Source organism: Cucurbita moschata, unplaced genomic scaffold (genome assembly GCF_002738365.1).
Source record: "Cucurbita moschata cultivar Rifu unplaced genomic scaffold, Cmos_1.0 Cmo_Scf00032, whole genome shotgun sequence".
Lineage (NCBI taxonomy): Eukaryota > Viridiplantae > Streptophyta > Magnoliopsida > Cucurbitales > Cucurbitaceae > Cucurbita > Cucurbita moschata.
Genome location: NW_019268548.1, coordinates 2,247,006 through 2,271,434, shown reverse-complemented (window position 1 = coordinate 2,271,434; position 24,429 = coordinate 2,247,006). Strand labels below are relative to the sequence as shown.

At 37.1% G+C, this 24,429-nt stretch overlaps 4 protein-coding genes across 9 annotated transcripts; 1 reads left to right on the top strand and 3 right to left on the bottom strand.

Moving 5' to 3' along the window:
• Nucleotides 1-344: 344 nt before the first annotated feature.
• Nucleotides 345-3,255, bottom strand: LOC111429994 (putative F-box protein At3g23950). The gene is made up of 2 exons (XM_023066085.1): nucleotides 3,109-3,255; nucleotides 345-1,744 (listed from the first exon to the last, which is right to left on the bottom strand). The coding sequence occupies exon 2, from the start codon at nucleotides 1,739-1,741 to the stop codon at nucleotides 539-541; it is 1,203 nt and encodes a 400-aa protein (XP_022921853.1). The 5' UTR covers nucleotides 1,742-1,744; nucleotides 3,109-3,255; the 3' UTR covers nucleotides 345-538.
• A 700-nt stretch (nucleotides 3,256-3,955) lies between these two features.
• Nucleotides 3,956-14,328, bottom strand: LOC111429774 (formin-like protein 13). 4 transcript variants are annotated; one of them, XM_023065777.1, is made up of 19 exons: nucleotides 13,924-14,328; nucleotides 12,624-13,324; nucleotides 11,700-11,921; nucleotides 10,556-11,622; nucleotides 10,094-10,492; nucleotides 9,887-10,010; nucleotides 8,484-8,555; nucleotides 7,809-7,907; nucleotides 7,600-7,641; nucleotides 6,735-6,815; nucleotides 6,602-6,652; nucleotides 6,449-6,530; nucleotides 5,999-6,093; nucleotides 5,329-5,400; nucleotides 5,114-5,230; nucleotides 4,880-4,948; nucleotides 4,725-4,791; nucleotides 4,342-4,623; nucleotides 3,956-4,205 (listed from the first exon to the last, which is right to left on the bottom strand). In XM_023065777.1, exons 1-18 carry the CDS (start codon nucleotides 13,994-13,996, stop codon nucleotides 4,439-4,441), a joined length of 3,618 nt encoding a protein of 1,205 aa, XP_022921545.1. In that variant the 5' UTR covers nucleotides 13,997-14,328; the 3' UTR covers nucleotides 3,956-4,205; nucleotides 4,342-4,438. The 4 variants fall into 4 exon arrangements, with proteins under 4 accessions (XP_022921545.1, XP_022921544.1, XP_022921543.1 ...); XM_023065776.1 differs by having other exon boundaries at nucleotides 10,094-10,689; nucleotides 10,747-11,622; XM_023065775.1 differs by having other exon boundaries at nucleotides 3,956-4,253; nucleotides 10,094-11,622.
• Nucleotides 14,329-15,617: 1,289 nt separating this feature from the next.
• LOC111429776 (omega-6 fatty acid desaturase, chloroplastic-like) lies at nucleotides 15,618-20,217 on the top strand. Of its 3 annotated transcripts, XM_023065779.1 has the most exons (11): nucleotides 15,637-15,776; nucleotides 15,889-15,977; nucleotides 16,066-16,120; nucleotides 16,189-16,424; nucleotides 17,157-17,300; nucleotides 17,395-17,546; nucleotides 18,153-18,275; nucleotides 18,386-18,563; nucleotides 18,676-18,794; nucleotides 19,680-19,794; nucleotides 19,941-20,217. In XM_023065779.1, exons 2-11 carry the CDS (start codon nucleotides 15,939-15,941, stop codon nucleotides 20,100-20,102), a joined length of 1,323 nt encoding a protein of 440 aa, XP_022921547.1. In that variant the 5' UTR covers nucleotides 15,637-15,776; nucleotides 15,889-15,938; the 3' UTR covers nucleotides 20,103-20,217. The 3 variants fall into 3 exon arrangements, with proteins under 3 accessions (XP_022921548.1, XP_022921546.1, XP_022921547.1); XM_023065778.1 differs by lacking the exon at nucleotides 15,889-15,977 and having other exon boundaries at nucleotides 15,619-15,776; XM_023065780.1 differs by lacking the exons at nucleotides 15,889-15,977; nucleotides 19,680-19,794; nucleotides 19,941-20,217 and adding an exon at nucleotides 18,871-18,920 and having other exon boundaries at nucleotides 15,618-15,776; nucleotides 18,676-18,816.
• A 957-nt stretch (nucleotides 20,218-21,174) lies between these two features.
• On the bottom strand, nucleotides 21,175-23,236 carry LOC111429777 (BTB/POZ domain-containing protein At2g24240-like). The gene has a single exon (XM_023065781.1). The coding sequence runs from the start codon at nucleotides 22,734-22,736 to the stop codon at nucleotides 21,396-21,398; it is 1,341 nt and encodes a 446-aa protein (XP_022921549.1). The 5' UTR covers nucleotides 22,737-23,236; the 3' UTR covers nucleotides 21,175-21,395.
• Nucleotides 23,237-24,429: the final 1,193 nt, after the last annotated feature.

Here is a 24,429-nt window from a genome sequence, read left to right as displayed (position 1 = left end):
AGAAATTCCCAAACACATATATTTACTCCAGTAACTGCTGTAATTGACTTGCAATCCCCACTTACCAATTGAAAGAAAAAAATGTACTAAATATAAAGTTATCAGGCTTACCTCAAGGCTCATTCCATGCCAAGATTCTGAACTTGTGCAGAGAAAGGAATCCAGTTTTGCCATTCCAAAGCCAACTGTTACTTACAGAACCGCACAAAAACGATGATTATTTGATAGATGGTAATAATTTTATCAATGAATGACAAAGTAAGGAAAAATTGAATGGACGGTGTAGATATTCCGAGTCCCGACGGAAATAAAGGTCATGTAGATAGTATATTTGTCCTTTGAATAGTTCATATAACTTCCCAAGATAGAAGGGAAATAACATGCAACTTCACGCCCTATGCTGCCATAGGAATAAAAAGTGATCTGTAGCCTAAACTTTGTCTATTATATCCAAAATCCTACCCCATTATATTCCAATGAAAAGAGAGAAAAGCTTATTAGCTATCTATTCCACAAATGGGAAAACATCAGTGGATTACTAGTTCTCGCTGGGGGTTATGTTGCTGTTTGAGTCAAAATGTGAGAGAGAAACGTTCAAGGGAACCAAGCTCAACGAATAAGGAATCGCTGAAGGATCAACATAGGGGTTTGGACCCAAACTGGCAACGTTACAGACTTCCATCACCTTGCCTGTTTCAGTGTGGTAGAAATAGATTGTTGAATACACCCTCATCAATAAGACCTCATCTTTAAATGCTAAGGGATCCATCAATGGATCCATACCCGCAACCAGTTTCTGTTGCATGCTCTTTTGTAACTTGAAAAACATTCTTGGGTTCTCTTCCTCAATCACTTGGAGCCGTTTTGAATGTTTGAGCATCCATTTTGTCTCAAAATAATCTTCCAGATACCAAACAATAATTCCATCTTCACAGATCATGATGAAATGTAGCAAGCCCATGGATTCTCCAATGCATGTTCCAGGGACATTGATGAAAAATTCCAAGACAGGAATTGGAGATGAAATCAACAGAGATAGTTCTTTCTCTGTATCAAATGCAAGGATTTGATCCGTATCAGTAAGCCAATGTAAGATCCCTTTAGCATAAATGCCTTTGTTCTTCAACAAGTTGCCCTTTGAATAGCATACTTCATTTGATTCCTTCCAGGTTCCTGTTTTTGAAGAGTATATTTTAAACGTGTAGTGCAATTCCTCTTGCTCATTCTCCAACTGCTGAATTCTAACTATTCTGAAATTCGTTGAAGTGTTTACAGGGTCCAGGATGGGATCAAATGCTAGAGCAATGTTGCTGAACCTGTCCAGCTGAGCCACTTCAAAACTCACCCACTTCTCAAACAAAGGATTGCAGACGTAGATTATTGTAGGGCGTTGTGTAGGGAAGCAACTTCTACAACAAACCAGGCCATTACAGGATGCCAAAATGACAACATCCTCGGGCAGGAAACCAAGGACCATTTTCTGCACCTTAGAATCTGCATTTACTGGCATATAGCTAAATGTTTTTATATCGTCAAGGCATTTTTGGTATTTCTCTTGAAAGATGAAACCAGATAACGTCAATCCAGTCTTCTGGAACTGAGCTTGTACAAATGAGCGGTCTGAAATAAGTTCATGCCACCCTTTAGAAACGGACCTCATTTCAACAAGAGTCTTCGTTGGCAACCGAGATAAAACATCAAAGGGAATATCTCCGTCATTCATGACCCTGAGATTCTCCATGTACTAGCATTGGAAACTTGATGTTAAAAATAGATTAAAAAAACCATGAATAAATACGCTAATGGACAAAGAGCTTTCTAGGCATCTTATGTGAAGGAGAAATTACATTGACACTGAAATATCAATACGTGATACAGTTGATGGAGAGCCTATCTATTCTTTGAATTTCTCTAGTAGCACAGCCATACAAATCTAGATGAAATAATCCCAGCTCTGTCAACGCTTCAATTCCCATTTACACAAATCTTGGTCAGTATCAGGAAATAAATGCATTACAACTTATCAGGATAAGCAAGATAATATAGATGGGACAATTAAAGAATTTTCATTACTTTGTTCTCTGCTCTGTCCTCTTCTACGACCATCCAATCAAAGACCTAAACCAGCATAACTATTCAATTACTGTTAGAAAAAGGGTAATAGACTCCGGTTCTTGACTGGCACGTGATATCATTGTCTCCATACGAAGGCAAAAAATGAAGAAACAAAATTCGTCAATCAGTGGATCATTTTATTTTATTTTATTTTTTGTGAAATCAAATATCATCTACAGACGTGAAAATAGAGAGAAGTAAAGCTTCTCGAACCTTATACACAGTGCAAATTCTGCCATCAGATAACCGACTAAATTAGTTAGAAAATGCAAACTAATCGCTAACAAATATTCGAAGTTTATTTTCTCTCCTACGATAGTATTGTTAAAATAACTATTATCAATACATGCTCATAACTGAAAAGATTTTCCGTTAGAAAATCAGGGAGTTAATACAAATGCGGAAAGCAAAAAGCATAGAGTGGATTGAATTAAGCTATGAAGAACATCCATGAAACTCAGCCACCTATGAAAACATGAACACGCAAAGCGTAAACCACATGAAATATGATTTTCGAAAATATCGTGAAGGAAACTAATAGTTTATTTAAGCCGTTTTCAGTAAGAAATAATGTTAATACTTAGATCTTCTCCCTCTTTTTTCTTTTCATTCTGTTTTTTCAAGTTATTTCCATGAACAGCCATACAGTACTAGTCAGCCAAAGAAAAATGCTCAAAATGCTCGTGATGCTCGCATTCAAACACATCCACTACTGTAAGTTCTCTCCGACGCCATGAACAAGGAAGCTGCAGACTAACAGCGAAACAGTCTACTATATCAAAACGAGAAGTTCATAACATCCAAAAAGCAAAGAGGAAGCTCAGTTATCGTCGGCTAAATGCATGAAAGTCGATTCTCATACGCAATGCATGGAGCACCAAAATACGAATCCATGAGGAAGAAGAAACGACTATAATAGAATCAAAGCACAGGCAGAGTACAGAGACACAAAAATAAAATTACAGAAATGAAGCCTTCGAAAAACTCTTTCACCTGTCAACAGAACGGCGTGGAGGAATCGAGAAAGATATGCAGATAAGCGAAGAATATGAAACGAACCGTGCAGTGGCGGGACGGGGCCTCAGCTCTGCAACTCTGCCACTGGAATGAAAGCAACGCAAATGCTTTTAAGCAGTTGCATTCCGTGACGTGGCTGTAAAAGAAGAAGAAGAAACGACCGGGGTTTTATACGCTGTGTAACAGCTGGACCATTTTAGCATTTCCTCTCTTTTTTTCTCGATTTTTTAAATCTTATTTTAATATTTCTGATATAATTGAAATATTTAAATGGTTTGGTATATAGAAATAGAAGGTATATTTAATCAGTTATATTTTACAAATATTGATTAATGAGCTTAGTTAAGTTATATTTATATATAATGAAAATAAAATGTATATTATTTTTTTTATAAAAAAAATCCATGCATATGCTTGAACTTAAAAAAAATAAAAGAATACTTTTATTTTTTTTAATCACCACAAAATACAAGCTATAAATAATTCAATAACAATACTTTAATCAATTTTAATCAATAATATGCTGCTAAGCTGATTAACACATATATCGAAATATTAAAAAGTTAAAATTTCTTGACACAAATAACAATGATTAAAATTCATAATGTATTTGTTCGATTCTTTACCTTTCTTTTTAATAAATATATTTATCGAGGAAATCGATTAATGATTTAACACGGATGGAGATGAGAAGCAACAAGGTAAAATAGAATCCCTATTGAATGTCGAAACATGGTAGGAAAAGACATTCTTATCCCTAGAGAAAGTGTTGATCATAATATAGAAAGACAATGAATGATCAGGCAGGAGACATTTTTGAGTAGTGTAAATAGGCATAACACAACTCAAAATTTTCTTTAAATAATGGTAAAGCTAAATACACATTTGGATGAATTTTTGTTCCAAAACAAAAGAATGTCAGGGGATCTTCAAATTACAAAGCAACCTTGAAAGGTGACTTTCTTGTATCCCCTTATGATTATGTACACACAAGAATTTGTTCAGTTTTGATACAAGCAGCCAGCCTGCTCAGCGCATTCAGCAACAGGATGAAGCTTGATCTGCCTGGGTTGCTGCAGTGCAAATAACGATATCATCTAGCAATGTTAAAGCTCAAAAGGCTGTTGAATATACGGAGAGAAACGAAGCTATGAATTTGAGATGTCGATAGACGACGAAAGCGCTATGAAACCGGGTTAAGAATGTTACCTCATGAAGGAGTGGTACACTTCCCACTGAAACTAATTGCTTGTGTTGGATGTCTGTAGATCAAGAGGGCTTACTTGAAGGAACTTGACATGCTAACTTACTTGACATTGCCAATCTCGACCTGGGAGCGTGATAACTTCTTCGTCCTCGTCTTTTTGTGCACGTGCCCCGTCTTTGATTTTTCCTTTTCAGTTGCTTTCTTCAATTCAAGCTCTATCTGCTTGCAGTTTTCCTCGTGCGCTCGGTTAAACATACTCACAAAGTTGCATAAGGTTGACATAACTGCAGTGGGGGGAGCGGGGTTAGACCAACAACGACACTAAAAGGAGTCATCTACGGTTAACATCTCACACTTTGTTTCTGCTCATAATGAACATATATACCTTGTTCAAAGGGGCAGCGAGCTGGATCTTCTCCAAAATAAAGAATCAAAGAATCTACATTTCTACCCTGAAAAGTATCAAGTTCCAGATAAGCAATAACCTAATCCAAGCAGAGGATCAAAATTTGAACAGATGCACCAAGAAACAGCACCTACCACGCTAGAGTATAGTGAAGCCAGAGTTCTGACTTCAGCTTCAGCAAAACGGAGGAACTCCTTTAAAACCTGAACGACCGGGGGAGAGGGGAGGTAATGAAGTCAACAGAGCACTGATAAAACTTGTCTAAGAAATGAAAAAAATTATTTTCTAGTGACAGCAGAAGTTCCCAGCTCAAGGAACATAATTCTAAGTAAATTAGACGGGTAACTTAAATCAGTGAGCTTTAATACCATTCGGAAATTATTGGATATAGGGCCATCATTTTCAGATGTAGACAATTCTTGAACTATTTTCTCCAACCCTTTGCTAATTGCTTGCATCTCCTCTGCCAAAATCTTCAATTGTACCTGGCCGGAAGTCGAACCTGTCTTCAGTCACAGCCAAAAATACACACACATGCACTAAGGAAAAAAAAAGGACCAAAACCAACTAAAAGAGATAAAACCTTTGATGCAGGCTCCAAGCTTGCAAGATCATTAGAAAAATCCAAAACTTCTGGCAGTTTGTCAGCAAGTATCTACACTTGTCAATAAATAATAAACTCAGAAAACTAGTTCTAGTAGACCATACTACGCCAGTTAAAGAAAATAGAGTACCTAAACTTGAGACGAAGATAAAGAAAATATGCCCGAAATGAACTACTATAGTTAAGGAGATTTTTAAGAGATTATTAAGCACACAAGAGGCTTAATTCTCTCCAATAACCATCAACGGGTCCTAAAGTAAGAACAAAGAAATTCAGCTTGAGATCATCATGGAACCACTTCAAGTATATTATTATCTTTGCAACTAGCTCTAGATTTTTACTACCGGAGATAAAATTGAAAAACTCAAGCATCACCGTAATTTTCTAATCCCATAACAGTCTCTCAATTAATCTCATGCCACTCCGTTCCTGATTTTAGGTGTCGTTATCGTCCATTCTTGATTGTTTTACAGAAGGCGCCAATCTCCTCCAACCCACACGTTTTTCTTTACTTGTTCTTTTTCCCCCCTCACTCTTTCTCACTTCTGGCTACATGTTATCGTACGGCTTAAAAAGTGAGATACATAACATTAGCAAAACGACAAAACGTAGATCATGCTCATTGAGCAATAGACAGTACAAGTTGCACCTTGCAAAGATAATGCATTAGAGTCATCTTGTTGTTTCGTGCACGCGTTTCTGTCAGTTTAAGAAGGCTATCCAGCCTAAATCCTATAGCAGAGCCTGAAAAGGAACAACAATAATGAGTAGATGAAGTCAATGAGACGATTATAAAAGAAATATTTCAGTTAGCATGAGAGTGATAATCTTTCTACACAGAGAAGGGGGGGAAGGGAGCAAACTCAATTTAATGTAACGTACAAATTAAAAATATTATTGTGGAAATGGTTTATAGGAAACAAAAGAAGAAAGGGAGTTCAAATTAAAAGACCTCTGGAAGTCAGTTTTCAAATTTTTAATGATTCTAAAACAAGAAGTTTAAAATGTTCAGATAAATTCATGTACTGTCTTCATGATGGTAAACAAATGGCTGTAATAGACTGAATTCAGAGAAAATATAGATGCAACATCAACTAACCCCTCGCTGTTCCCTGGTTTAAAGCATTTCCTAGAGATAGTATTGTTTGCATGACTCTCTTCAACTTCACTGAACTTTTTATCTGTAATAAAGATATCAGAAAAGAGAAACGAGATCCCAAATCCATATCATAGAACCATGGGCAAAAATTACCTCTTCTGCAGCAGAGTTAACAAAGTTCAAGCTTTTTTTGAGGTCAGTGACCTGCATGACCAACAACAGGGATCGTTAAAGATTATCTACATATTCGTGCGTGTGTGTGGATGTGGCAGGTGAGGCTATTGACCTGACAGCTGAACTGCATCTTGAATGAGAAAACTCGAAGTTTACATTCAACACGAGGTACTTGCATCAACTCTAAGAAGAACTGTGAGAAAAAATATTATATCATTCGTCCATTCTAAACTCGACCAAACTTTTTTTTTTTAATTAAAAAAAGAGAAATGAGGAAAAAAGGAAGAAGGAGAATGTAATTTTCCAAATTTGATCAGCAGTGCAGTTTGAACAAAAATGACAGATAGTGGATGAGATTAGAAATAGGGAAACGCAATACAAGTTTTCAAGCATCGCTACATGAAAAATTTAACTCAATATATTCACTACAATGATATGAGGGGGAAAACAAGGTTAACAACAAAACAACTAAAGACAAAAGGTCCAAGGAAAGTTCTCACTATGCTAATTTTTCAAAGAACTAAGGAAAGTTCTCAGTTGATTGCTGTCAAATTCCATTAGGAATTAACAAAATGGAACCAGAACGTTTCTTGCATTTAAGGCATTATAACGTACAAAGAAAAAAAAGTAAAAAAACCTCACTGATCAACAAAGTAATAAAGTCGCGAATTAATTTATCTAAGTTGAACAGAAAATTTTCCAACTAATTTGCAGGGGAAAACATTTTTCACCAACTTTAATATTTCATGCATATGTTGCTCAATAGTTTGTAAATCACCATGTTAATAATCCACATACTGCCATTGAGGAATAAGAAATTGCCTCAAGACAATTCAGTATTATTTCGTGCTTATCTTCGGAGCAGTAATAAAATTACGATAAATTTGGTTATAAGAGGCGATTTTACATTCTTCATGCATCAGTTATATAAACATGTAATGTACATGTCATCCATGCCGAAAAGTTTCTTTAAGAACCTGTTCACATTTTCCAAGCTTCTCCTTTTCTCCGGTGTAGCCCTGCACATGAGCATGCCTGCATTAATTATCCATCGTTCGCTTTACCCCTTGAGTTTATCCCAAACTTAGAAGTACTTAAATTATTAGCATTAACAAGGCCTTTAGTGCCTTCACCGAGAGAGAATGCAAGACCTTTCAAGGATTATCATTTTTTATAATTTACCAACCTTGAGTAAATCCATTTCCTCCTTTGTCGGACAAAACTTAATAAGATTCTCAACCTGATCGATATCCAGCGCTGCATCTTCAAGGTCAAGCACAGAACTCTGCCACCAATACCCAAGAAGGCACACTATTTAAGGTTAATTAGTAAGAATAAATTACCAAACAAAATTGAGTGTGCATTACACACAAATATCAACGATACTAATTAGCCGAATTCTTTTAAAAAGCAAATTATCATTGATTGAAGAATAACAGAAAAAAAGGTCATCTTCCACTACAAACATCAAACATCAGAAGAAGAGGTATACTACAATTCAAACTAACAAAAAAAGCAACATAATGCATAGAATTGACATTGCTATCATGATAATTGGCAAACATCTTGACTCTATACCCGGGGTTCTTATTACCCTAAAAAAGTTTTCATTTTGTTTCATCGACGCTAACTATACACTAGCCAACAATAGAAGACAGATTTTACAAATCTATTAAAGTTGAGCAGCAAGAACATTGCTAAACAACAATGGAGCGACAATTCTTCCATGGTTTCGTTGTCAATCATTCATTTAGCACCACATCAAGTAGCAATGATGATTAGATAATTGAAGCATATTTTACTTAATTGAAAGATATATAAATATAGATCTTATAAGCATGTTAAATATAAACCATCTTACCATTAAATCTTGCAAAGGCACCTTAACCTTTGAAAGCATGATTTCACAATTGTAAGCTCGCCTATGATCAATCTGTAACAGTGGCAGGTAATCAAACAGAACATCAAGGAATCCCAAAAAAGTTGATATTAATTATAACTAGAAGGAGAAGCAGAAAGCAATAATAATCATGCTAATACTTGCGTTTTTAAACAATGTCAGCAACAAGATACTGGTAGGAAAAGCTACCAAAATGACTATTTCAAATAAAAATCTTTTAGCACAAAATTGGAAATAGTTAATCAGACAACAGCAGAGGGAATTTGGAATTATAAGTGGTTAAATTGCATAAATGACTGGTTACAACAGTATTCATTCATATGATCTGTTCTTTTGATATAAAATCTACAATAATATAGAAGAAGCTTAAAGGAAAGAAATATCAAGTCTTACAAGAAGTCTCTTCGATCTTTCTAAGTTCATTAATTAAATTCTATTTTCCAAAATAAAATATTAAATAAATTTAGTCTGATTCTCAAAAGCGATGCATGCATGTAATCGAATAGCCACTCATTATAGTGCTTAATTTGACCATGTAGTAAATTATTTCAACTACACCCAATCTAAAAGGTGATGAGCGTTCTTTTAAAAAATCGTATTACTTTGAAGAATGTTTTTGAAGGAGCCATATCAGAAAGGATAATATTAATGACATTTGCAATTATTGTGGTTATCTAATTATTGAAGAACACTGGTAGTCTTTTATGACTCTATAAAGAACACTAACCTTCAATAAAACCACAAATCTTTCATTTATAACAGCACCCGCTTCAGAAAAGTGCATACTGTTAGAAATTATTCACTCGTTATTTTAGTTGGAAGTTATTAAGCTGGTTAGCAGGTTATTTGTTAGGTTGTTAGTCTGTAAACATTTTTCACTTGGAGTAGTCTGTATATATTTCCACTTCGAGTAGTTTAATAACAGAAATTTTCTCGAAATCTTTCATTTAATACATAAATTTTAAGAAAATTAAAAGTTATAATAAATGAAGAGAAATGATTGCTGCTATTCTAGGATTGAGTGCAATCATTTCAACTGCTTACACTGATGGCCGACTACACTGAAGTCCGGAGCCTAAGTTTCAAAACAACAGAAGTCATGACGATGATGTCCGGAAAAAGGTTTCTTTTGCATAATTTTTTTAATGTTCTCTAAATGTTATCAGTATACATGGTTTGGTTTGTTATATAACTACATAATGTCCTTAAAATGATCCGTTGTCAGTCATTCACCAGATGCATCCCTCTGCTGTAATAGTTTTTTATAGTAATAATTCATAACCTACAGGAAATGACGTCACAAGAATGATGATAGTTCTAAAGTATATGATGCCCAGCATCAACTGCTAGATGATTTTAATTACCAGTTGTACTTTCTCAGGTTTATTCCCGACTGAACCAGGCCCACCTGACTTCTTGAGCAGATCAGGAGCAGGAACTGCCGCTGAGAAAAGACTTTCAAGCTCTGACATGTCAATCTCTGGTGCCCTACAACAAAATATTAATTTGATTGGTTCAGAAGCATTGTTTGACTTGTTTCAAAACTTCTCTAGTATTAAGGGTTGGCATACCTGGAAACTTCACCAGTTTTTTGAGTTTCAGCCCATAAGCTTCCTTGCACTGCTTTAGATAACTTTAACCAATGCAATGGCTTAAGTTTCTTGGTTATATGTGATCTTGAATTTATAGTGCGTGACAAACTCCGTCCCTTTATACCTAATGGATAACTATTTGGTGGCGGAGGACACCTAGACAAACCATTTTCGAGAAGAGAATCAGAACATAGTTCACCAGATTTTGAAGTCCCTCTCCCAGAAAGGGTAGGAGGAGGGGGAGCAGAAGGAACAGCTGAAGAGGAGCCTGTGGTGGAAGTTGGCGGTGGTGGAGGAGGGGGAACAGATGGAGATGTTGAAGTATATTCAACCGGTCTAAACGGAAGAGGTGGGGGCGGAGGTGGAACAGAAGAAGATGTTGAAGTATATTCAACCGGTCTAAACGGAAGAGGTGGGGGCGGAGGTGGAACAGAAGAAGATGTTGAAGTACTTCCAAACTGCATGGATGTCATAAGAAGAGGTGGTGGTGGTGGAGGAGGAACAAATGGAGATGTTGAAGTACTTTCATCCTGTTTAGACGTCATAGGAAGAGGTGGAGGCGGAGGTGGTGGTGGCAAAGGAACTGGAGATGAAATTGTATGATTTACAGTGGATGTACAAAGAGGAGGTGGTGGTTGAGGCACTAAGGATGCAATTGCTGAGGTTACAGACAGGGGAGGGCCAATGGTTGATAACTGACTTTGATCCTTTGAATAGATTTTTCTTTCCTCGGTGAGAGAAGATTTATCTGGTCCTAGAGTTGATAAATTATTAGACGGAAGTGCTGATGCAGTTGGAGGGGGAGGATAAGCTACAGAATTAGCAACAGAAATATCCATGGAAAGTTGGGGGAGAGGAGGAGGTGGTGGCATGGTTGTCCCTGTAAGGAAACTTTTAGTGCGAAGAGATTCAGGCGCAAGAGAAACAGCCAATGCTGCATTCAGAAAAGATGAAGATGCAGTTTTCAGATGAGAAACCTCTGTTTCTCCTTCAGAATCAAGAAATGAGTGGCTTCCAACCGAAGCACTGTGTGAGGTCCTATTGCTTCTCTCTGAATTCCGCGAATCTTGCAAAATGTCATAGTTAAGTGGGAAAGACCCTGAAGATCGAGGCACCTGTTGGAATACTGAATCAGGTTCATTGTTCTGTTCAGTTTTAGCAGCATCCGGAGAAAACTTAGATGTTGGAACAGACTCTTCCTTCTCTAGGAAAAGTTTGTTCTCCAATGTGAACTTCTGCGGAAGTTTTCTGGGACTTGTACACTGAAGTAAAGAACTAAATTGTGTACTCCAAAGAGAATTATTGTCTGTCTTTTCTTGGGCTATGTTTAAGGCATTCATCTGATGAAGCATATTAAGGGCAACATCTGCTTTGGGATCTAACCAATCCACATGACTAAAGATCTCTTGTACTTTAGCAAATGCTTCAATGGGGAGACCATCCTCCTCAATGCAAAGTATATCATTTGGAACAGTAGAAGTTCCAGCATCCATCTCAGAGAAAAGAATCTACATTCAATTGATGACCAAAGAAAATAAGCAAGAGAGGCAGTACTAGATAATCATGCCAGGAAAAACAAGCATACCTCTGCTCGAAACTCCTTTGGAAATTTATCTTTAGCGTTCCATAAAGTGTCGATCTCTTCACGGTTGACAATTAAGATATTAGAGCGAATAAAAGCAGTATTAAACATTGCTCTGAACATCATCTCTTCAGATTCCATGTCGTCATGCAAGCTGATGCACTCAAGAACGACATCTCCTTGAATATGGCAATTAATATCAATCTTAACCAGTTCTGATTCTACCTGCAACAGGGTACAAAAGGTTGACCATCTGGAAACATCGGGGATTTTAAGTGTATTTAAACATAAGTGTTAACTTAACTCCAAATCAGTCGGCTTTACTTTTGACTAGGCCAAGAGGGCGAAAGCATAGGAAAAGTACAGGAAATGAATTTCTCTTGCAGATTAAATCATAAATTCAAAACTTCTTGGTCTAACTTGATTGCCTAGATAGCTCATTTACCACTGAACCATGGAGCAACACAAAGTTAATCTCCTATTCAAAATTAGTAGAAATTTAAATTAAAAAAAAAAAAAATTGGTGCTTATGATCATCGCACTTCAAATTTTTGTTTGTTATCATGTTGAAAGTTAATTTGAACCTAAAATAGGCGGCAGTGAGAGAACATTAGGATCAGCACAAAGTAGTTAAGATGCAGAGTTTGGTTAAACAATTACAAGAATATGGGATGTCCATTCTAAGCTGCAGAATTTCCAACTTGGCCAGCTATGATGTTATGAGAAGAAAATAATTTACTCGAACTCGTAGAGAAAGTAGATATACTCTAACCGCTTAGCTATGTTCATATGGGAAGAAGAAAACAATGTATTAAGAATCCAAACCCTTTATCACTTGAAAAATTAATGCTTCTGGAAATGATAATATGAGGTTTGTTTTCAATCAACTTGTGATTCTGACAAATACAGATTAAGGGATCACATCACCTGTTTGTAAGAACGGACATTTTTACTTCTTTTTGGAGTTGAATACAGAACTTTAGGAGCTCGATCACTGACGAGCAGAGGATCTTGTCCATATATTCGAAATATTGGACGGCAACCACCCTCTCCATCAACATTTGGAATAAATCTCAAAATGATACAATCCAAAGTGAGAGCTCTGTCCATAGGTGGCCATTCTAAGGCTACATTCCTCCTTGCAATGTATTGAAGATATCTTAATTGAGAAGGAACTGGATTCATAGGAGACAAAACATGTAAAAGCTCACGCGGTGCCTGCCTGTAAACCATGTCCAATGTTCTTTGCTCCCCACTATATTGTTTCCTAAAAATCAAGAGAGCCGAAAGCATGAAAGCTAAAACTGGCCAACCACCACGCTCACAGTGCATTAGCAAAACGTTATTTTGTCCAAGGGAAAGCCAACTCTCACATGATCTTAGAAAATGGTGAAGCACTTCCATTGTCAGAACTGGACAACCCTCGTACTGCTGAGGGTAGTCCATTATGGTCATATCATACTTCGATAAGATATCACCCATCTGACTTTGCATCTCTAATCTCCTAAAATTGAATACCAAGAACGATGCATCTGCTAAATGCTCTCTGAGTTGAGCAACTATTCCACATAAGTAAGCTTCATAATTCTTCTCCTTCCACGAATCTGTGGTAAAACAGCAATCAAAAACTGCAATACAAAATACAGGTTCATGTCAGCCAGTATAGCAACATGTTCTCAAATTTGAATCTAATATCGTTCAGAAGTTCAATTTCAAGTTCTCTGAACAAATATAAAGTTAAAACAGTATCTTTCCCAACTCGTCTGCATACAGATAGAGACATGATCCGTGCGTTCTTATATTCAAGTTTGAAGGCTACATCATATTAAATAAACAAGAGATTCTGAACCAAAATCAGGCAACGTTTCAGACTTGTACAGAACCAACCTAGAAATGGTTCCAAATTAATCAATCACTCATCCAGAGCGGTAGAGATAGATTTAAGTCCTTCAATCTAGCTTATTCAACTTCATTGCGTGAGAAATGAAGACTGTGAGATACGGAATCCGCAAACAACATTCTCTTTCGATTCCATTCCCCATTTGTACTAAAGTTCCCTTCTCGTATCAGAAATTTCACCACTAAAATAAGCAAAAGACAAGCTGATGCACCATAAAACCCATCTTCTCACATCAAAACAATCGAGAATGAGAATTTATACATTATTCAGGCCATTAGAAAAGGAAGCCTAATCAATCGAAGCAAAAAGAAGACAGAAAGACAGTACCGTAAACTCTTTCACAGATCTCGAGAAGGCCATCGGGCGGCTTCCGGAAGAACAATTTGCGCAGCAACGCCATATCATCTGCCGACTAATCCTCCCAATTCCAGCCCGAAATTCATTCGTATAAAACGAAAACTGCCAACGATTGACTCCGTTTATTGTCAGTTCCTTTGTGTTGAAGCTCGAACGTTTCAGCTGGTAATCCCCTTTCCCCTTCGTGTGTTGCGTCGATATGCAGTGGTTTTCCCGGCAGACGGCTTCGTTTTCCTGTGTTTGTTAGTAGTTTCAGTTTTCCGTGCTTCTGCCATGGCTGATACCTCCGAGATGGATGACGTGGACACCATAATTAGCTGCCATCTGTATTTCTTCGCATTTATTTATTTTTACCGTCGTATTTAACAAATTTCCATAGATGTTAGGTGTTTGTTCTGCTTCGCTTGGCCGCATCGATAATTACAAGTGAAGGTCAAGAATTCATTAATTAATATTCTCACCAGAAATAAATAAACATATATATATATATATATATATATATATATATTACTCGAATTTTTTTCATTTTCAATTATTGCCATCAAAAGCAACCACCCAATAACTCACAAATAAGATAAATATAAATATAAAATGTATATTTGTATTTCTATATAAATTTTTTAAGCTTGATTTATTCGAGTGGTTGGATTATTTATTTAAATTGTTAGTTAAAATTTTTATTTTTAAATATTTAATTAAATTTTACCACTAAATTTAAATATATCTTTTTAAAACATTTTACCTTTAAATTTGTTAAAAAATATTTTTAAAAGTCTTCGAGAATAAACATAATAAAAAATTATGAAATTAAGTAAAAATAAAATAAATACTATATATATATTATTATGTCGTGAGTAAAAATATATTTTCTAAACATTAACAATGGATTCGTTTTAGCCCACAGGAAATCATGAACCAACTCAACACATAATAATCTTGGTTTGAGTTAGGTTGATCGGATTTTTTGAACAATTTTATTAAATAGATGTTTTTCTTATTAAATATATGATTAAATTATAAATATATGTTTTTTTTTTTTTTTTTTGTCGTCTATTTGATCTATAAATTTTCAAAATTCTAAATTTTTCTCTAAATTTTTGAATATTTTATCTCATAATTACATAATACTATCCAATTTAAATTTTAGAGTTCTATTAAATAAAAAATTTATATTTATATTTGATACATTAATTATTTTTAAAAAATTTCATTGATTGATCTATCCAATGGAAAGTTAAATTATATTTCTTTTTTATTTATAAAGGGATAGATTTGAGTTATATATATCCAATGAATTTATATTAAATTAATAATTTATTTTTAGGTACAAATTTAATATTTACATTCTTATATCAATTTAATACGTACAACTAGTTAAATTTTTTTTTTTTCGGTTTTTTCAGTTGGATTATAAAAGTCCCACAGACTAATTTAGAAAATGATCATAAGTTTATAATCAATGAATAATCTCTTCATTGATATGAGACATTTTGGATGAGTTTATAATTAAGGAATAGTCTGAGAAAGAAATAATTGAATAAATAAACTGTATTATTTTTAATTCTTAAAATAACCGATAATTGAGCACCATAATAATTAAAAATTTATTAATCACGACGGTTAGGTTTGACGACTGAAGAAATAAATAGATGCCAAATTTGAATGCTCGAGACCAACAGGTGTACGCAATGCCGTGATTTCCTCAGGGGTGTCCATGAACAATGGAAGAAAACAGTAGACTTCTTGCGGGACGGAAATCGAGTAATATCAGCGCCGCTTTCCACACTAGTGGCGGATTCTCGAAAAGGATCACCCCTTTTATGGTAAGCCTATCACTTAAAGAACGGTAGGGGAAGGATTTGTTGCATACTTGAGGAGATTGATATCCATTAAGAATTTTCCCCTATTCCGCCGTCCATTGTCTCTCATTCAAAGAGCTCAAGCAAGCTAAGAGGGCTTTCTTATCTGCGATTTCATCAGTTATAATGGCTAGTAGACTTGCGGATTCTGTGTTTCTTTTTACTGTATGTTTCCCGCCATGGCGTTTTTGTGATCTTTCCTGGTTATGGTACTTATGTTCTTGATTTCTTGTTGTTTTGGTTTGATTATAAGGGGCCCCGTCAGAATTCAGCTCGAACCCGGAAAATTGCTTCCCATTATTCTCCTGGTCTGTTTCAGCATCTTCCTTTTGGGTTTTGAGCCGTTCGATTATTGATAGATTCGATCGTCTAACAGGTATGAAGAGGGAAGTAATGTTTCAGAAGAAAATCAAGCGACAAAACTATGTGCTTCCTGTGAAGAGGGCTGCAATTACACGGGCTGTTGCTGTTCCAGTTGCACCACTGCCTTCTTCAGCAGATAGTGCTGAATATAGAAAAGGATTATCAGAAAGCTATGGATTCGAGAAAATTGGAGAACCTCTTCCTGAAGATGTTAGGTTAAAAGATATTATTGAATCCCTTCCAAAAGAGGTACTTCAATTGCTGCAACATAAGTGTTTAATATCTGTCAAATAAAATTTTGATTGTGCGTCCGTTCATGATTATGTTGAGGATTGTTGGGAGGAAATTAGGGGATGATCATGGGTTTATAGGTAAGGAATACATCTTCATTGGTATGAGGCCTTTTAGGGAAACCGGTTCGGGGTTCCTAACATTGTATCAGAGTCATGCCCTTAACTTAGCCATGTCAATAGAATTCTTTGAGCCTCAAAGGTGTAGTCAAAAGTGATTTAAGTGTCGACATAAGGGTCTATTTTGTTTGAGGGCTTCAGAGAAAGGAGTCGAGCCTCAATTAAGGGGAGGCTGCTTGCTCCATAGGCCTCAGGGGAGGCTCTATAGTGTATTTTGTTCGATGGCTCCACAGAAAGGAGTCAAGCCTCGATTAAGGGGAGGCTGTTTGAGAGCTCCATAGGCCTCAGGGGAGGCTCTATGGTGTATTTTGTTCGAGGGAGGATTGTTGGGAGGGAGGCCCACATTGGCTAATTAAGGGGATAATCATGGGTTTATAAGTAAGGAATACATCTCCACTAGTACGAGGCATTTTGGGGAAACCAAAAGCAAAACCACGAGAGCTTATGTTCAAAGTGGACAATATCATATTATTGTGGAGAATCATGGTTCCTAACCGTTTTCCGTTCTTACGTAACCTAGCTAGTTAGGTAATGTTCATGTATTTTACCTTATTCTTTTCCTTTTTTAAAGGTTTTTGAGATCAATGACGTGAAAGCATGGAAATCTGTCTTAGTATCTGTTGCTTCCTGCGCATTAAGCCTCATCATGATTGCAAAAGCTCCATGGTATCTACTACCTTTGGCTTGGGCATGGACAGGAACTGCAATAACAGGGGTTAGTCTTACTCAAATATTCTTTCTGGTTGCTTCTTTCTTTCATCCTTGTTGGACTTGCAACTCAGGCCACTGAAGTTACTTTCCCCTTCAAGTTCTTTGTTATAGGTCATGATTGTGCCCATAAGTCATTTTCAAGGAACAAGTTAGTGGAAGACATTGTGGGTACTTTGGCTTTTATGCCTCTAATATACCCTTATGAGCCTTGGCGGTTTAAGCATGATCAACATCATGCAAAGACAAACATGTAGTATTAATCTCTCCTCTCCTTCTCTCTCTCTCTTCAAAATCCTTGTTTTAGCTCTATCTTCCTGCATATGTATAGTTCAATATTGTTCCATTCTATAGTAGAAATAAATGTCTTACTAAAGTAGGATAACATTCCATTAACCAATGCAAAAGCCTCGATCAGTAATATCGAGCAGAACAACACGAATAGTGCTAGGTTTGTACACATGACATGTTATTATCTCGACACTGTTAAGCATGCAGCAACTCGTGTGCGTTAGGATCGAGTTAATAGAATTTCTCCATATGTTTTGCATTTTGCCTCGAGTCATTGAAAAACTAAATATAACAACCTAAGCCCACCGCCAGCAGATATTGTCTGTTTTGACCCGTTGCGTATCACCGTCAGTCTCACAGTTTTAAAACTTGTCTACTAGGGAGAGATTTCCACACTCTTATAAGGAATGTTTCGTTCCCCTCTCGAACCAATGTGGGATCTCACACTAAAGATTATGACTAAATACGAATCAATATTTCAGTTTGGCTGGTTAATTACACCTAAAGATTCCTGCCTTTCATCCTTTTTTAGCTAAAGCTCCATTGCTATTCTTATCCACATATGTAGGCTGAAAGAAGATACAGCTTGGCATCCTGTGTGGAAAGAGGAATTTGATTCAGATCCTCTTCTGCGTAAAGCAATCGTATATGGATATGGTCCGTTTCGTCCGTGGATGTCTATAGCTCATTGGTAAGTTACCTTGGATGGTTCCTTTGCAAGAATAACTTGACTTTATACGAAGATCTCTTTCATTCATTAATATGCAACAAGCTGCAACAAGCTGTTGTTGTGCATTACAGGTTGATGTGGCATTTCGATGTGAAAAAGTTCAGACCAAATGAAGTGAAAAGAGTGAAGATAAGCCTAGCTTGCGTTTTTGCGTTTATGTTTATTGGATGGCCATTGATCATCTACAAGGCTGGGATTATCGGATGGGTCAAGTTCTGGTTAATGCCATGGCTTGGCTACCACTTTTGGGTAACATCATTTGCTTGCCTCTTGTTATGAAAGTTTCCTATATGATCAATTTAGCTACTGTTTACTTACTTATAGTTGTGTATCTAAGAAATACCTTTGGTTTTTTGCTTAGATGAGCACTTTCACTATGGTCCATCACACAGCTCCTCATATACCGTTTAAATCTTCAGAAGAGTGGAACGCAGCTCAAGCTCAGCTCAATGGAACAGTGCACTGTGCTTATCCGAAGTGGTATTGAATCATTCATTTTGGTGTTTTTTTTTTTCTTTTCTCTGTTCTCTTCTCTCGCTCAATTCGATACTAAGCGGATAAGGTGCTGTTTGTCACAACTATACTATGAACAGAGTAGGTTGTGACGCCGCTTTGCTTGTCATGACGTGAGAGCCACAACCTACTCTCTTCATAGTATGGTTGTGACTTTCTCCCCCACTTAACTTAGTCATCGTCCTCGATGACTTACTCGGAGCACAATCGTATTGCAGATTGTGACACTATTTAGGCGTATTTCAGTATTTTTTAGTAAGTTTTATAAAAAGTTGTGTTAAAAAAAGTTCCAGTGAGTTGTGTGAGATCCCACATCGGTTGGGGAGGAGAACGAAGCATTCTTTATAAAGATGTGGAAACCTCCCCCTATCAGACACGTTTTAAAACATTGAGGGAAAACCATGAAGGAAAAGTCCAAAAAGGACAATATCTGCTAGTGGTAGGCTTGGGCGATTACAAATGGTATCAAAACCAGACACCGGGCGATGTGTTAGCAAGGAGGTTGAGCCCCGAAGGGGGGTGGACACGAGATGGTGTACTAATAAGGACGCTGGGCCCCGAAGGGGGTTGATTGGGGGTGGTCCCAGATCGATTGAAGAAGGGAACGAGTGTCGGCGAAAACGCTGGGCCTTGAAGAGGTGGATTGTGAGATCCTACATCAGTTGAGGGGAGAACAAAGCATTTTTTATAAGGACGTGGAAACCTCTCCCTAGCATACGCGTTTTTAGGGGAAGTCTAGAAGGAAAAACCCAAAGAGGACAATATCTACTAGCGGTGGACTTGAGCCGTTACAGTTTGTGAGATTCCTCTAGTCTTGACTTAGCTTCTAATTTTATCTTCGCCCCTCTACAGGATCGAAATTCTCTGCCACCACATCAATGTGCACATTCCCCACCATATTTCTCCAAGAATACCAAGTTACAACTTACATGCAGCCCACAAGTCTCTTCAAGAAAACTGGGGAAAGGTAATGATACAGACTCACTGCATGTCTGGAATTCAGTTCTTGCAAAATCTAGTCTGGCTTATCTATAGCATTCATTTCTCCCCATGACACTAACAATCTAGCTTCCTTTTCGTCGATCTTTGTTTTCCCTGCAACACGTTCGACAGTATCTGAATGAGGCTTCATGGAATTGGCGATTAATGAAGACGATCATGACGATATGCCATGTCTACAGTAAAGAGGAAAACTACGTCGCTTTTGATCGACTCAATCCAGAAGATTCTTATCCCATTACATTCCTCAGGAAAGTTATGCCTGATTTTGCTTGATTTATCTTTCTTATTCCTTCCTATTTGTGACTGTTGCCACTTTATAAAAAGGTGGAAACATAATCCTTTTCAAATACACCTGCTGAGAAAGATCAATACACAATTATTGCCATTATTTTTTGTTGTGCAGTAACCATTTATTGGTACTTAGAATGTAATGATTTGGATTTGGTGAGGCATAGGTGAGAGACCATGTGATTTCTGAAACAGAGAGAGGTTACTTTTGATAGCTTTAAGCCAATGGGGTGTGGCATTGGATCTATAAGTCGTAGCAGTTGCAACTGTTCATATGACAACAAGCATCTTTCTGCTTGTTATCTGCTGCATACATGGAATCTTTGTCACCACCAGATCTATGGTTGGCTCATATCTCTGTGAGAACTTGTTTTTTTTAAAATGAACGGTCAATACTTGTACTCTCTCCTATGAACGTTCAAAGAAACAGCATTGCTAATACATTTTCATTTTGTGGTCTCGCTGTCACAGTTTAAAAACGTACCTAATAGGGAGAGGTTTCGACACCCTTATAAGAAATGTTTCGTTCCCCTCTCATACTCATGTAGGATCTCACAATCCACTCTCCTTTGAGGCTGAGTGTCCTCGCTGGCACACCGCTCGGTGTCTGACTCTTATACCATTTATAAGAGCCAAAGCCTACCACTAGTAGATATTGTCCACTTTGGCCTGTTATGTATCGTTATTAGTCTCACAGTTTTAAAACGCGTTTGATAGGGAGAGGTTTCCACACCGTTGTAAGGAATGTTTTGTTCCCCTTTCAAACCCACGTGGGATCTCACAATCCACCCCCCTTGGAGGCCGAGTGTCCTTGTTGGCAACCACTCGGTATTTGACTTTAATATCATTTGTAACAAACCAAGCCTACTGCTAGCAAATATTGTTCTCTTAAGGCTATCCCTTTCGAGCTTCCCTTTAAAGTTTTTAAAACGCGTCTACTCCGGAGAGATTTCCACACCCATATAAAGAATGATTCGTTCTCCTCTCTAACCAATGTGAGATATCGGAAAGAAACTACAATGTAATTCAAAGGGAAGATGGAGAGCCAAAATCCACGGATGGAAGAAATATTGAGATTATCTATTACTATAGTAGTGGTGAACCCATACAAACTGTCTGCTCTAAATCTATTTCGTTCTGTTTTCTTAGCCAACATCTCCGGTTTCTCCGAACCAAGACGTCCTGCTATATGCATCGTTATTTCTCTTCAACTACTCTTATCTTACAAATCCAATAACCAAAAAGAGAACCTTTTTTCTATCAGGAAGAAGGACAGCACTAGCTAAACGATGACATTACAGGCGCAGGTGGTGTCTCCCAAATGTCGAAGACATTCTCCTCGCTATGAAGTGCAAAAAGACGATCCCCGCCAATCGAGAAGTCGCAGATCGAACCACCGACGCTTCGCCGAAGCCTGGACGTCAAAACCCAGTCAGGTCCACACAACACTGATATTGAATCATTCATAGATGAAAATAGCTGCCCCTCATGTACTGCTAACTTAGGGTAACATGGCTCTTCTGGCATCTTCCCCTTCATTAGCCTACTTCTTGAGCTCCACCGTATGCTCCCTCCACCACTGCTTCTCAAATCCAAGAACCCCAAATCTTCATACTCATTCACTACACAGATTGAATTGCTCTCCTCCATGGCTATGGCGTCCCTTACTCGTTTCTCATCGACGGTTAACGGAGCTCCGATATCCGACCAAGACCACACCATTTTCTTCTCCCTGAAATCCAACAGGCTTATGTAACAATTATCCTTCCTAGGAAAAAGGGTTGCAACCAATAAGCAATTGGTTCCATTCAGCCATTGGAGCTTGTCAGCATCTCCGAGCGACCAACTTGCTGGTTCATAGAAAAAATCTGTCTGTTTTCCAGTCATTTGGTCCCAAACGCCAATCCCATACTCATTGCTTCTACCTTTACAACTAGAGAAGATTTTATAATCTGAACTGAAACTCAAAGCTCCGGCCGTGCAGCTCTTTACCTGATTCTCATGACTGACTTGAAACTTATGCCGGAGCTCACCTGTTGACTTGCTGAATAGACCCATTCCGCCGTCACCACGGCCTAATCTCTCACACACACTAACCATGATATTCTCGGCATCGATCCACCCCACGTCGTTGACTCGCTGATAATCGAGATTGATCGGAGGGTGTTCGTCGAGCATCCAATCGTAGACATGAACCATACATCCATGAGCAATGCAACAACCACCGTCCGGACCAGCTCGGATGGCAGTACCATCTCCTGGGGCTTGGCCGGTTGTAGAATGCGAAAGCTTCAATCTATTGCCGTCGAATTGCCCCCATTTAGCGGAGCGGAAGTGATCCTGCAGGCCGTAGAAGAGAGCCTCCCGATAGAGGAGTTTCTCCGGCATATTCGTCGGAACGTAAAGCTCTCCAGTGCGTAAGAGATCAAGAAGCACGGCGAAGCAATTAGGGTTCCGATCAATGAAGAATTCATCGGAATTAACAGATCGTAAATCCCAATTCTCATCGAAAAGTGCCCCAAACAAGGAATTCCGGCCGGCATTCGCGAGAGTTGTGGCGGTTGTTTCGAACATTCTACCGCCAACATTGAATCTCACCCTATCTTTCTGCATTCCCATGATTAAATTCCCTGGAAATGGGAAAACCCAGATCGGGTTTTAGCAATCGGAAACGGATTGACCTTTCCGTTCAAGATAAATCAAATTTCTCGACGAATTTCTGAAGAGTCAAAACAGAGGAACAATCTCCCCTGCGGAAATCAATGACGGAAACGACCTAAAATTAGAAGAAATCGAACCAAACACAGAATCAACAGGATCAAGAAGCTTCAAAAGTATACTAACAGAAGAAGAAACACAATCAAATGGCAAGTTTATAGACAAACAAAGCGAAGAACGGACGAAATTGATCGTCCGTAGATACCTTTTTTTTGCATTTTCTAGAAAAATCAAGACCTGGGTAATCAACAATGGCGGAAATTAAAGATGGGTTTTAAAATTTATTGGATTTGGTGCAGAGGAATTAAAGAGGTTCCAGCGGTTGGACTTCAAAAAGTTGACTCGCTCATTCTCAGCTTCATTGGGTCAGGTCTCTTCCTTCTGTCCGGAGTTGGGACATAGCCGAAATTGAAAAGAGAAAAGAAAATCATTGGCTTCGTGGGCTCCGCTTGTAATCTGATGTATCTTTAATTATCAACCGTCTGATTAATCTAATCATGAGAACTTCCCCAATTACACCGTGGGCCCGCCCGCACACAAGAATTGACTCAATTCAGTAATTTGTCGCAATTAATGAAATCAGCTCGCATACACCCAAGGAACCGTGTCTTATGGCCATATTTTATTTCACCCCCTCCATTTGCAGTTATTTAAGAGGAAGACCCAATAAATTGTTTAATTATACTTCAACCCCACCCAATTTTCACACGTATAAAAAATTCATTAAATGTGGTTATTTATCTGATCATTTTTTCTATTTTTCTTTACTTATTTAATTTAAAAATAATGACGTAAAGTTAAAAATAATGACGTGATAATTGTTTTTGTTATTAAATAAAAATAGAAGGATCGAACTTCTGACCTAAATAATTTCACTTCCACAATTTAATTAATAATTGAACAACTTTCTTTCACCAAAATTTGCGTCCTATAATGTGATGATGATTATGATGTGTTAACCATTTTTGTACCTAATTTGATAGACGTTAAGTTAATCTAACTTTATAATTTTATATAAATAATTATTTATGTAAACCATTAAGATATCGTTTTGTTTCATTGACGAAAAGCATCAATCTCGAGACGGAAGGGTTTCCGATTTGGAAGTGATGGAACAGAGCTTTTTTATTTTTTAATATAATTTCTTTTTACTCAATTTTATATTCAAATCGTTTTTACCTGGATATTATATTTTATAATAAAATATTAGTGCCTCCCATGCATCAAATTCAACCTTAAACACCAATACAAAATACTCGATTCTCGACTCGACGCTAATTTTATCACCTCCAAAATTATCTTCATTTAAAAGTGTTTATATGGTTCGATAATACTACTAACCCGAGCTATCTAACCTAACTCAAAAAAGATTTAAAATATTTTAATTATTAATGTAACATGTATGGTAAATAATATTAAGTTGGATTGTGAACTTTAGTTCGGTTACTCGGGTCAATCGAGTCAAATTGAAATTAATATAAAAGATTATTTCAATTTAATTTGTATACATTCCCGCCACTTAAGAGGCACATCAATTGAGTAATAAATAATTTCTCCACTTGCCATATAACAACAAAAAAAAAAAAAAAAAAAA